Source organism: Cetorhinus maximus, chromosome 34 (genome assembly GCF_964194155.1).
Source record: "Cetorhinus maximus chromosome 34, sCetMax3.hap1.1, whole genome shotgun sequence".
Classification (NCBI taxonomy): Eukaryota; Metazoa; Chordata; class Chondrichthyes; order Lamniformes; family Cetorhinidae; genus Cetorhinus; species Cetorhinus maximus.
This window is the reverse complement of record NC_135912.1, coordinates 4,730,351-4,744,588: the sequence shown is the minus strand read 5'-3', so window position 1 is coordinate 4,744,588 and position 14,238 is coordinate 4,730,351. Positions and strand designations below refer to the sequence as shown.

The following is a 14,238-nucleotide window of genomic DNA, read 5'->3' as shown; positions in this document are numbered from 1 at the left end:
GGATGAAGGGGTTAGCTTATGGGGAATTAATAGTTGTTTGGTAGAAAGAGACATTTTCTTTTTGTCGAAGCTTTTCGTCTTGTACTCATCAGGACAATGTCAGAGGAAACAACATATTTATATACTGAATGAGAAGTATTACATTTCCACGATTGGACATTTGTTACATAATGCTCAGTGTGCTAAGAATTACGCTGACAACCAATTTAAGATCGTCAGTCGGGCTTGCGGTGTGGTGCATTTGTGTGTACTGGAAGCTACATATATGAATACACAGGGCCTTATTCTTTGCAGACAGAAAGAATATGTACACCCATTGCACCTGTTTCAGCTAAACAAAATAAGTGACAGCTACTCGCTGGTTCATTCCTCGGGCAATGTCTTGACCAATCAAAGTCAAGCTGCCTGGTTTAAATTTCAAACAATGTTTGGCAGTTAACTGTCAGTCACCATCACCTGGCGCACTCCCCACAGTAACACCTCTACCAATCAGAGTCTACTTGCCAACCAGTCAGCACTATCTTCTCATACAGTATAAATATGTAGTTTCTCCTGGCATTGGCATTGTTCTGATGAGTGCAAGATGAAAAGCTTTGATTAAAAAAAAACTGTGGGGAATTGTTGGAGCAGGTTGGGCCTATACTCATTGGAGCTCAGAAGAATGAGAGGTGATCTTATGGAAACATTTAAGATCCTCAGGGAATCTGACAGTGTGAATACTGAGAGGATGTTTTCCCCTTGAGGGGGAGTCTTGAACTAGGGGACACAGTTTCAAAAGTAGGGATCTCCCATTTAAGTTGAAATGAGGAGAAATATCTCCCAAAGGGTTGTATAGTCTGCGGAATTAGCTTCCCCAGTGAGCAGTGGAGGCTGGGTCATTGAATATATTCAAGGCTGAGTTAGATAGATTTTGATTGACAAGGGAGTCAAGGGTGATGGGGTCAGGTGGGAAATTGGGGTTGAAGCCACATGATCTTATTGAATACCAGAGCAGGCTGGAGGGGCCGAATGGCCTACTCCTGCTCCTAATTCTTGTGTTCCTGTGTTCAATGAGCATCGGCTTCAGCGCTTCATTTGCAACAGCAGACGAGTCATTACGTGGTTTCCGTGGTGTCTCACGTCTAGCAACGTGATACCTACCTCTTTTCCACAAAAAAATTAAAGTCAAATTCTTTCACACAACTAAACTTCAAATTCACGGGGAGACCGTCCACCGATTGAACATCAATGCATTTGGGTATTTTAGATTGCTCATTCTTCCACCTAAAAAAACAGAAAGAGAGGCACCATTAAATCACGAGGCAGAGACAAATCTGTGTAAAAATTAAAATCTTTGAATTGGACCAGGATTTCATTGCATCTACGAAGGTTTAAAATTAAATGGGAAAACTTTCTGGCAGCTGCGAATCTCCAGGAACTGAAATCAGATGATAAATTCCCCTGAAGTAACAATTCTTGTTACTTCAATGATAAGTCAAGGACTCGAAAATAAGTCAACTTTATTCTTCTCCGCCGATGCTGCCAGACCTGCTGAGTTTTTCCAGGTAATTCTGTTTTTGTTTTGGATTTCCAGCATCCGCAGTTTTTTGTTTTTATTTTAGTCAAGGCCCTCATCCTGTTTGCTGTTTGCTGATCAAAATCACATTCCGTTCAGTTCTTGCGTTCCTTTCACCTGCAGTTTCACATTCTACATTCCAATGTGGGAGGCCCAACCATTTGATTAGATCTAGTCCTCCATCTGAGTTGGTTAAATCTAGAAACAAGTTATTGCATCATGGCCTGCCGGTGCAGTGAAGAATCTGCGGGCTTAATTTATGCTCCCGAGTCAATTAATGCAGAGTTACGAAACTTCCCGACTCTGCAAACCCAACTGGGGAGAAACTTCCCGAGATTTCAGCTCCCGGGGAGGTGGGTGTTACCGATGGTTGGGTCGCTGACCCTGGAAACAGTGAGCAGGTAGGCACAGGGACTGCTGAGCGCTGAGGCGGGCTGAGTAAAAGGCCCATCTCGGTGCTCTGGGACTTCATCAAGTTACAATAAAGCCAAAAAACAGTCCTCTAGCCCCCACCCTCACACCCCCTCATCCCCCCACACACTCCACTTGCCCCATCCAAGCCAAGTCATGCCACTTCATGCCTTCCACCCAACCCCCATTTCTCCTCATACCCTCTCAGCCAACCTATGCCCTTCTACCCTCTACAATTTATAGTCCCTATGCCAATTTAGTGCCATCCCATGCCAACCCATGCCCTCCACACACCACCCTTTGCCCTTACCTGTGCCAACTCAACCAGTATCCACCGTGGGCAGACCTCAGAAGTCATGACGAGTTAAATAAAGTCCTAAGTATTTATTAAAGACTTCACTATACTAAATAACACTTTCATTGATAAAATCCCTTATAAAAGCAAAGATTTTCTTCAAGTACTTAATCCCATCTCAAATCAAACATTTGTATTCATAGCCCCACATGAAAGATAGCTTATAACCAATTGGAGCTTTCAATCAAACTGTAAACTTACAAGTCTCCCACTGTGACAATATAGGCTGTGGAAGCAGTCAAGCAGAAATAAAACTATGCTGATAGCCCTCAGGTTTATGTCAATAACCATCTACTAAAATTGCAAGCACTGATTTTTTTTTTCAACTACAGGCTTTTTGTTTTCAAAATTTTAAGAGCAGGAGATTTAAACGACTTGACAGCTTCACAGTTCCACAGACTTTATCCACTTTTTATGTAAGTTCAGGTCTGCTCTCCCAAAGGGCTACCTGGACCTTTCAAAACAGTACCTGATCTCAACCAAAAGGGTGCCTCACCCCTCCAAAGAGCCCTGATAGGTTTAGAGCAGGCTTGTCCAACTGGCAGCCCATGTGCCAGATTGTGGCCTCCGAGGTCAGTCTATGTGGCCCCCCCAGAGCCAATGTTCAAAATGTCGGTAAGGTAGGTAAGTGAAGTTGGAGATTCTGCAAGGGGCTGCTCCTCCGATCACATGGTTTTTCTCTCTCTCATGTTTTCTGCTATAGGCTCACTGGCCTATCAGCAGCAAAGGTGGGTGAGAAACAGGCTGTGATTGGAGGAGCAGCAAACACCAGCAGTGATGAGTATGCTGGGGTAAAACAGGTTATGGGATTTTCTGGTTCTGGATTGTTGCTCCAAGTCAATGGACCTTTTGCTGGTCCGTTAAATTTTCCACCCCGCCTGCGACGATTCCCATGGCTGGTGGACTGGAAAATTTGGTCCAGGTTTTTGGAGGGGGAGGGTGAGAGGAAGAGAGTCTACCGGGGCCACGGTAGGAGGTGAGTCTGACAGGCTCATGGTGGGGGAAGGGGAGTCTGTCAGGGTGACTGGAGGAGGTGAGTCTGCTGGGTCACGGGGGGAAGGGGAGTCTGCTGGGATCACGGGGGGAGGTGAGTCTGTCAGGGTGACGGGGGGAGATGAGTCTGCTGGGGTCACGGGGGGAGGGGAGTCTGTCAGGGTGCTGGGGGGGAGGTGAGTCTGCTGGGTCACGGGGGGAGGTGAGTCTGCTGGGTCACGGGGGAAGGTGAGTCTGCTGGGGTCACAGGGGGAGGTGAGTCTGCTGGGTCACGGGGGGAGGTGAGTCTGCTGGGTCACGGGGGGAGGTGAGTCTGCTGGGTCACGGGGGGATGGTATCAAGCTTCTTGAGTGTTGTGGGAGCTGCACTCATCCAGACAATTGGGGAGTATTCCATCACACTCCTGACTTGTGCCTTGTAGGTGGTGGACAGGCTTTGAAATGACTATCAAGAAGCCCACCTCTGTTGTTTTTGTGACAAAAGCAGAGATCGATATTGCCCTGGTTAAATTGGGGAGCTTTTCCTTAAATTAAAGCAGAAGCTAACTGTTGTAAGGGTGACCGAGTTGTACTATTGATAATAGAGCGATTTGATTGCCAGGCCTATGTGTATTCGTATGCTGCCAGAATTAAAGCCTTATTAGTATTTCTGTATTTTCTTTCTATATGCCTTCTTTCTAGCGCAGACGTTAATCTCAGACTTCTCTTTGACTTCATTATTGGCCAGACTTCTCTCAGATGCAAGCTCGACTTGTCTGAGCTCAGTGACTGACTCTCCCAAAATTTCATTATCTGTCTGCTTCTTGGAAGATTCTGCAACTTTTGCATTTAAAGCCTCTTTGGCTTCATTTAGCTGATTCTTCAGCTCTTCCCTCTCTTTTTTGTATTTGTTTGCTGCCCCCTGGAAAAATGAACATTGTTGTCTTCTCTGCCAATTGATTCTACAGTTTGTTCAGAGAAGTGCTGAATTCTTTCTGTTTCTCTTCATACTTTTCCAGAGGTACAAACTTTGACCTGAGGGAATCTTGTAGTGTCTGAAGGTCTTTCAACAGGTTTTCTTTTTCCCTGCTCACCTTGTCTCGAACTCTGTCATTAAGCAGGGTGTCTTCAAGTTTCTTCTGCTGTTCTTCCAGGTTTTGGCTTAAGACAGCCTGCATTTCTTCAGGTTGTTGAGTCCTTACACACTCCTTTTTCAAAACAGGAATGCTTCCACCTTCATTTTGGAATCTCAGTGGCCAATCAAGGTTGATTTCTCTTAGCCAATTTCACCCCAGAAGACTTGGTCCTCTGCCTCTCAATACCAAAACTGGAAGCTTTGCCGATTGGCTTCCATAATAGACAGTTACTATGCTTATGCCTTTTACTTGAATGTTTTCACCTAGTTATGTTTTAAACTTGGCCACTGATTGCTCCAAACTTATTCGATGTTCAACATTATTCAAATGTCTGAAGGTATGTTCCTCAATCACTGTAGTGGAAGCTCCTGTGTCCACTTCCATTTTAATAGGCTTGCCATTTACTTTCACTGTGATAAATATTGGTTCTGTCTTTCCAATTTTCAGATTAAACAATGAGTAAATGTCAGAATTTGCCGTTTCTCTTCTACATTGTAGATTTCATTGGGTTTCTTCTTTTGTTTACAAGCCTGCCTTAATCCTTCCTTGCACTGCCTCATTATGTGGTCCATTTCTGTGACAATAATAGAGTTCAATTTTTTTAAACTGCCAATCGCTAAAAGACTGATTGTTTCCACCTCTATTAAAATTATTCTTCGATCTCACTGCTAAGTTACTTTTCTTTATTCTTCAGCTAGCAGGGGCTGTCTCCCTCTTTTCGGCAGAGTCTCACCTTTTCGCACCGCTTTTGCTTGAGGTTTCCCACCCGACGTGGAGGATGACACTATTTTGTGCATCCTGTATTGCTTTTGAATCTCTTACTGCACTCTCCATGGCCAGCACTATCTCTAGTGCCTTCTTGAAATCCAAATTTACTTCGGACAATAATCTTTTCTGAATAGAGTCCTTTTTCATACCACACACTAAACGATCCCTGAGCATGGCGTTCAGAGTTGTATCAAACTCACAATTCTGTTAGATGCTTCAGATTTGCCACATAGCATGCAATTGTCTCACCTGGGGCTCTATTTCGTGAATTAAACCTGGATCTCTGCATCGTGACTGAGGGCTTAGTCCTTCATGAGGTCCACAAATTCATTGAAATGCTTTGAATCTGGGGCACTGGGTGCCGTCAAACTTCGAATCAAACCATCGATTTTGCTCCCACAAGTACTGAAGAGGATTGCTCGCCTCTTCTCTTCTCCTGTAATCTCATTTGCTTGAAGAAAGAACGTGAGGTTCTTTCCATGCATTGAGACCAATTGCCTGTGGCTGGTTCAAAAGGGTCAATTCTCCCGAATTGTGGCATTTTGAGAGAGGATCATGTCTTCAATTCTAATCGAGCTTGCCACTTACAAACATGCGATAAATGCTGGCCCAGCCAGCGAAGCCTACATCCCATGAATAAATAAAAAAACAAAATTACTATCCAACTAACATTTTTGGATCTTTCTGTCTTTCTGTTAGGTGCCATCAGGTGCTGGCCACTGACCCAGAGACTGCATTCTCAGTAAAGAGCTTCAGAGAAAATGGCATATAATAAGAGGGACATCTTCTTGTGCCATACAATTGTGACCCATATATGAATGAGATTCATTTAATTTTAATGACTCCACATTTACAGGATTAAACCCATCGCTTTGTTTAACCTTTAGGTTCAGACTGAGAGCGCAGGACCCCATCGAGGTTGGAAAGCGTGAAAGAGCAGGTGAGATAAATCGATGAGAGAGTTAACCTGAGGTTTGAAAAACCTGTACATAAGAACAGGAGAACATAAGAACTAGGAGCAAGAGTAGGCAATTCAGCCCCTCGAGCCTGCCCGGCCATTCAATACGATCATGGCTGACCTCATTTTGGCTTCAACTCCAATTTCCTGCCCTCTCCCCATAACCTTTCAACCCGTTACTAATTAAAAATTTGTCTATCTCCTCCTTAAATTTATTCAGCGTCCCGGCATCCACTGCACTCTGAGGTAGTGAATTCCACAGATTCACGACCCTTCGAGAAAAGTAATTCCTCCTCATCTCTGATTTAAATCTACTGCCCCCTAGCCTAAAACTATGGCCTCTCATTCTAGAATGCCCCACAAGGGGAAACATCTGCTCCACGTCTACTTTGTCTCTCCCCTTTAGCATCTTATATACCTCAATTAAATCTCCTCTCATCCTCCTAAAGTCTAGCGAGTATAGGCCTAAACTGCTCAATCTCTCCTGATAAGACAAGCTCTGCATCTCTGGAATCCATCACAGACCAGTTCAGTCTGTTTCAATGCTGTAAATATGTAGTACTTTATAATTGTCGAAATGGAGGGAAGAAATTTGGAGATCATGGCAATAAAGAACCAGTTGGGTGACTGGATATGATTCCATGTGGCACCTCCCCATTTATAAACCATCTTTTGCTTAAAGGAATGCCCATTTGGGCATTCGCATTCCATAGCTTTATCAAGTAATAACATTAGCCAACAGTCTCATTGCCAGTAGCTGTGTGACCCAGAGCCTCTCCGTACAGAAAGCTGAGATATCTGGGATTACCTGTAGAGCTGCTGTCTCTCCAAAAGTTCATCCTGTCGATCGGACTGAAATATGGGCAACCAATCATCACAGGCTCTCTTAGCTGCAACAGAACATTTTGGAGTTGAGTACAGAATGTGATATCCGAGGTTGAATTACAGGCTGGAATCTGATCGAGGACTTTGAAGGTTTATATATTTAGAATCATAGATAGATGGGATTGAGTTACAAATTGAATTCTAAACCAGGGGTTTTGATTGATTATGGAAAGAATAATTAGATACTGAGAATGAACACAGGCTGAATCTAATCATGGGTTCAGAATGGGTTGTATTTATAAACGCTGATTTTGTGATTCAGTCAAACAATCGAACACCAACTAAATGTACGAGCCCTTCTGTACTGCTGCCTGAGGGGATGGATAGCACTGAATTTTGACGGACAATGCCGATCCATTTTTTTGATTACACATCAGGCACAGGAGCTTAACCCGTAGCCTTGGCTGGTGTGAAGAAAACGTCCAGTAATGTGCTCAAAATTGAAGATTTGGCCTGAAAGGTGCCACCTATCAGATAAGACATTAAACCAGGGCCAGGGAGAGAAATCATGGGCCCAGGTGCTTCTCCTGTTTCTGGGCCCTTCTTCCACACCCCTCCCCCCCACTTTAACCCTCCCCCTCAATCATGCATGATAATTTTTCACCTTTCATGATTCACTAATCAATCACCAAGCAATTGTGGGGAGGTGATGGTGTAGTGGTATTGTTGCTGGACAAGTAATCCAGGGACCCAGGGTAATTCTCTGGGGACCTGGGTTCAAATCCCGCCACAGCAGATGGTGGAAAAGTCTAATGATGACTATGAAACTATTGTCAATTGTTGTAAAAACCCATGTGGTTCACTAATGTCTTTTAGGGAAGGAAATCTGCTGGTCTGGCCTACATGTGACTCCCAGACCCACAACAATGTGGTTGACTCTTAAGCACCCTCTGAACAACTGCAACGAGGGATGGGATGCTGGCCTATCCAGTAACGCCCACATTCCATGAACAAATAAAAAAAAAATCACCAAAATGTCCTAGTAAAAGAATAATGCCCATTGTCGGCATCTGGTTACAAATTTTGCCTGATACATATGTAGCATGGGTCATTAATATTAAGAGCAGCAACAATATAATGCAGTGTTAGTTTGTGTGTACCTGATAGGTGATCCCACCATGACTATTAAACAAATGTAAAGGAAATTTCACTTTTTTTCTAAAATTACTATGGGATACTGAAACAGACTTGTGTGGGTATATTTGTGTATGTGTGACTAATTTAATTAAACTAAAGAGGGTCAGACTGCAAGGTTTGCATCATCAAAGAGGTTGTTTTATTTTCAAAGGGACACGATAAGATATTTTACAACTGGCCCAGAGTGCGAGGTTTTGTTAAAAGCCTTGGAGTTCCACTGTTGAGTGAGAGGGAGAGAGAAGCTGTGAAATACCTCCCTTATAGTGACAGTGAGTGCTTGTGGTAATCTTGCTGGATGTTTTATAGATTAAGAATCTATTTGGACTGTTGCCTAAAACGGTATGTAGTTAGGAGTCTAATTAAATAGAAATCATTTGGGAATTATTATAAGACTAAGTTTAACTATGTAACTGTAATCTTGTGTGTGTAACTTTACCTTGCCTTTTATTAATAAATGTTTTAATTTAATCTTTAACATGTTTAAAGGTAATCGTGGGCTCTTTACTTCTGACTTCAATGTAAATATCTATTTGTAATAAATGCAAATTGCAAAATTATTATGATAGCCTGGCCAAGTTTCCCTTTGGTCAGACTGGCAAATATCTCCTGCCGTATCATAACACAAACCAGAAAGCACAAATTTGACCTTAACAGCATCATGCAATACTGTTAATTTGCCAGGAAAATATCCCATTAGTTATTTATAACACTGTGCAGGCGATAGCACTGATTTCGGTGGCTGCCTCTGCCTCATTAACATGTTTTGCACATTGCACCATATGGACATGGTGTCAGCAACTTCATATTTGGGGAAGGTTCAATACTTGCAACCCAGATAAAGTGCACAAGATCGTTTCTACTCTATAGAAGAATTAGAAGACTTTCTCCTGCCTGGGTGCAAGATATTAAAGAATATAATTGTTTCATAGAAGGGGTGTAATTGGATTCTATTTCATCAGTAATCTCATAGGGTATAAAAATCAAATGACTCATGAGCAACAAAGTGGAATGATTGAACAAAATAGGTCTTCACTGTTGTGAGAAGTGTTGGAGCCCTCAGGTGTCTCTGTGTAACACAACTTTTAAGAGGCCAGAGGATAAAGACCGAATGGTTCACAATTGTATCTGTGTTTTTTTGATCACCAGGTCTGAACACCCTACTGATTGTAGCTTCTCACTACAATATATTTTCAATATCTACAATGCAGTGCAACTTCATCACGATATTTCATTCCTCAAAAAACTCATAAAAGCACCAAGAGAGAGTGGGGTAATAGGTAAGCAGACAGAAGGACAAGTTACAATGGATGATCAGGAATCCCCGCCCTCAGAGAAATTTTCGTCCCACCTTCTGCTAGATTTTAAACAGGGTGGTGCAGGGTGGGGTGAACCTAGGATGGAGTAGAGATTTGTAAAACCTTTCTTTAAGTAATCTCTCAGTGACAAATAGTGATTTCATTTCCAGACTTTGCAAAACTAAGCAAATAGGCAATAGCGAGTCAACACTGCAGGGGAGGTCTCACCAAAGCTCTACATAACTGCAACAAGATTTCCTTACTCCTGCATTCAAATCCCCACATGAGGAAGGCTAACATATCATTTCCCTCCCTAATTGCTTGTTGCAGCTGCCTGCTAGTTTTTAGTGACTCATAAACAAGGACACCCAGGTCCCTTTGGGCACTCGCACATCCCAACCTCTCACCATTTAAGAAATAGTCTGCTTTTCTGTTTTCCCCACCAAAGTGAATAACTTCACACTTATTCACATTATATTCCACCGGTCATGTTCTAGAGCATTCGCTTAGCCTGTCCAAGTCCTCTTGAAGCCTCCTTGCAACCACCACACAACTTACATTTCCACCCAGTTTGGTGTTAGCAGCAAATTTGGAAATTTTGCAATTCTATATTACAAATATCACAATTAAGTTCAATCATTGAGCATGTTCAAGACAGAAATCAGTAGATTTCTGGAGACTAATGACATCATGGGATATGGAGATAGTGCGGGCTGGTGGCATTGAGGTAGATGATCAGCCATGGTCTAATTGAATGGTGGAGCAGGCTCGATGGGCTGATTGGCCCACTTCTGTTCCTATGTTCCCAGTGAGTCAACACCCTGCTTTGCATCACTCCTCATTTTTAGTTTCATACATTTATTTTTCAGAGGCCCAAGGTTCTCAAGTCAACATGGCATTTCATCAGAATTGTGTCTACTTTAAGGCATAATGACAAGTCAGAATGCTATTTATATGCTGGTTTCATTTCAAAAGAGAATTTTGAGAAGTGTAGCGTATTTAATTTCGTGGTTCCAAACATTAAAATTGTCTATCCCACCCAACCCCAACCTCTCTCCACCCCACTCCCCCAGCCTACCCACACCCACCCCGGCCCACAACCACCTCTAACTTCCCCCCAACCCCACCCCTAACCCATTTCCCCAAACTTCCCCCCCCCCCACCTCCACCTGGCCAACCTCTCCCCCATCTACCCCACCTCGCATCCCCAACTTTCCTACCAACTTCCCCCAAACCTTCCCCACCCCACATCCCCAACTTCCCTACCAATTCCCCCCAACCTTCCCAGCCTCCTCCCAACCAAACCCGTGAACCCCCTCCAACTTCACCCCCTCCCCACCCTCCCACAACCCCAACCCCCTCCCCCGCCAGCATCCAATTGGCTCTAAAATAATCTGAGATTTCACGTATCATTTTTTTTAACCAGGAACACTCTCAGTTGCTGCACTGCTGCTGTTGACATTCAGGCAGCTTCATGGTTCTCTAGCGGGCTTTTCAAAAAAAAAAAATTTGGAATCACGAAGCTACCCGAAGTTCAGAAGCGGCAGCAGCACAGCAACCCAGTGAAATTAACCTGACAGACTGGCTTTAAAAAAAAAATCAGAACTGACATTTCTGAGTTTGATTTAAAGCTGGTCTTTCAGGTCTGAAGCTTGTCTGAAGGACAATGAGAAACTCGGCTTAAAACACCGAGCCTGGGCCCCCATCCCCACCAACCCCCGGACTCTGGTGTTTGGCACCATCTGCACCCGTCCCCCAGGCCCCCCATTAAACCAAAGCTGTGGCGTGACGGTGTGAGAGGTCCCTTGGCACTATTCTGAAGGAAAGCAGGGCAGCTCTCCCTGGTAACCTGGCCGTTATTTATCCCTTGATCAGAATCGATAAAGGAAAGCTTATCTGCTCGTTCTCTCATTGACGTTTGTGGGAACTTATTCTGTGTAAAATGGCTGCCCTATTTCCTACATTCCAACATAACACTTCAAGATTGCTTCTTTGACTCTAACGTGCTTTGGGTGAAGGCTCTGCATGAATACAAGTTAATGCTATTCCTCAGTGACTCTTGGCTTTGCCATTTTACCTGTTCCTTCCCGGAGGCGTATGGAGCAGTCAGCCAGCCACTTGTAGCAGGGGAATTGGAAAGAGTTTCCCTCGGGGTTCTCCATTGTCACGGAGCAGCAGAACCAGTAATCTTTTATGAGGGATGGAGATACTGTCAGCTCTACAAAATGAATGGTCCCAAGGTCCTGGTCACTGGTGATTTCCTGCTGAATCACCTGGAAATTAAGTTAGATCATGAAAGTTTGTTAAACTGCAATGGGAAAACGAGAATTTGGGGGAATTGAGGTGAGGGGGTCTGTTGTGGGGGGCGGGGGCTACAATGTTAAGGCAGAGGGTTCTGATCATGGGGCTGGTATCCAATCATGAGTTTGGCTCTGATTACAGGAGAGAGAAGTAGGTTAGCTTGGGAGGCTGCTTCTCTTGGCCCACAAGCAGTGCTGGAAAGGTATTTACCTCATCCATTCAGCAGCCCTCGTCCACCTTTGTCTGCTGGGCTTCTTGGGAAGAAACCTGACCAGCCAGGGTTGGACCTTAAATGGAGATAAAGTCTGAAGCAAGCTGTTGATTCATGAGAAAAAAGTGACCTTGCCTAGCAACAGTCAGAGAGAAAGAGAGAGAAAAAGAGAGATAGAGAGATCAGGCTGGCAACTCTTAATGTGTTTGAGATTTAAGCTGTCAGGATGAAAATTTTAAAACATTAAATGTTCCAAAAGGACACTGCCACTTACAGGATCCATTGACAGTGTGTAAAGTCTGTTTTGTATGCAGTTGCAAAAATATGCAGATGCTTAACAGTAGCCATGCACTGAAGGACTCTGCATTAGGCCATTGACTAGATCAGAAGAATACAGCATCCTGTATGTGTTCGGTTCACAGTATTTCAATTTTAAATTGCTCCTTATGCTAAAGTTCAAGAAAAAGTGATTGAATCATTGACTGACTTCATTTCTACTCAAGTAAACAACAAAATATTTATTTTTATAACAACACATGTGATCTCATTAAAATATTTAAGTGTGGATCTCACCTCCTGAGGTGGTAGAGGTTGCAGGATTGGAAGGTGCTGTTGAAGGAACCTTGGCCAGTTGCTGCAGTGTATCTTGTGTGAGATACACACTGCTGCCACTGTGCTTCTGTGGTGAAGGGAATGAACATTTTAGGTAGTGACTGTGATATCAGTCAAAAGACTACTTTGTTCTGTATGGTGTCAAGCTTCTTGAATATTGCTGGAGTTGAACTCATCCAGGCAAGTAGTGAGTATTGCTTAACATTCCTGACTCGTGCCTTGGAGATGGTGGGTAGGCTTTGGAGAGTCAGGAGGTGAGTTACTCTCCGCAGAATTCCCAGCCTCTGACCTGCTCTTGTAGCCACAGTATTTATATGGCTAATCCAGTTTCTGGTCAATGGTAACCCCCAGGATGTTGATGGTGGGGGTTCAGAGATAGAAATGCTGTTGAATATCAAGGGAACATGGTTAGATTTTCTTATTGTAAATGGTCATTGCCTGAGGTGAACTTAACTTGCCACTTATCCTTCCAAATTGCTTCACTTCACGATTCTCTGCATTAAATTGAATCTGTCATGTGTCTGGCCATTTCGCCAGACGACGTCCTCCAGAAGTCTGTTACTAACCTCCTCACTGTTTTCCACAGTTCCAAACTTTCTTTGGGAAGTGCTTTACTAACTAAGAAACTCAGCTGTAATTATTAGGGATAGATATTAGTAAACAGACAACAGTGTTTGACAGAACACTGGCCTTGAAATTGTGGTCCTGTTACTGGCTCTGTAAGGGGATCTCCTGAGATCTCTGGGATCACCAGACTGCGGTATTTATTGACTTACAAGCACGTTTTACTTGATGCTGGTATATTTAAAAAGAAAAGCAACATGATTTCTGCAAGCTTTCTTACGGGTAGCTGACACCATTCAAGCTGGGGCAAGAAAGCTCCTGGTGACTGTTCATGTTTACAGGTTCCGTCTGACAGATAAAGTTCGAAAAACACTGATGCAGATCACAAAATTCTTCAAAGGAGGTCGGACTTTCCAACACTGAACAAAATTTGAGAGGAGAAATAGACGAGAGAATCGAAGGCAAAAGTTCAGGATTAGCATACATATTGGAATAGGTTACTAAGATTGAATTGCCACGATCATTAATAAATGATGTTGGGCATTGTAAGAGAAGAAAGTGGATTTTTAATTGGTCTTTCTCAATACTGTAGCATATGTTGCAGCTGGCTGAGTGAGTGACATCAAGGTTCCGGGTTCACTACAGGACTTGAGCTTAAAAGTCAAAGCTGACGACACTCCAGTGCAGTGCTGAGGGAGTGCTGTCTTTCAGGTGAGATGTTAAACCAAAGCCCCCATCTCCCTGCTCAGGTGAATTTAAAAGATCCCAGGGCACTATTTTGAAGAAGAGCAGGGAGTCCTCCCTCAATCAACGTCTCTGCCAGTATATATACTTACAGATCCCTGGCCCAGGGCACCAAAGAACCATCCGTTCACTTTGGTTTTGTGGCTGTTTCCCCTCTCTCCGATCAGGGTACAGTACACGTAACTCCAGGTTCCCTCAAACAGAGCTTCCCCAGTCTCGATAGTGACTTTGTAGGTGATCATTTTGATGGTGGGAGAAATGTAGATATCCAACTGTAGCAACACTTGACACACTGAGTGCCCAGGAACACAGATGCAGGATATTTACATTTTTTA

At 43.5% G+C, this 14,238-nt stretch overlaps 1 protein-coding gene across 1 annotated transcript in view; it reads right to left on the bottom strand.

Annotated features, from left to right (window-relative positions):
- LOC144671809 (polyunsaturated fatty acid 5-lipoxygenase-like) overlaps window positions 1–14,214 on the bottom strand; it is a 41,965-nt gene extending 27,751 nt beyond the window's left edge. Inside the window, exons 1-4 of the mRNA XM_078533855.1 lie at window positions 13,996–14,214; window positions 11,549–11,744; window positions 6,963–7,044; window positions 1,141–1,263 (exon numbers count right to left, since the gene is read on the bottom strand). Of these exons, the coding sequence (XP_078389981.1) occupies window positions 1,141–1,263; window positions 6,963–7,044; window positions 11,549–11,744; window positions 13,996–14,145 (551 nt within the window). The 5' untranslated portion in view covers window positions 14,146–14,214. The remainder of the gene's footprint in view (window positions 1–1,140; window positions 1,264–6,962; window positions 7,045–11,548; window positions 11,745–13,995) is intronic.
- Window positions 14,215–14,238: the final 24 nt, after the last annotated feature.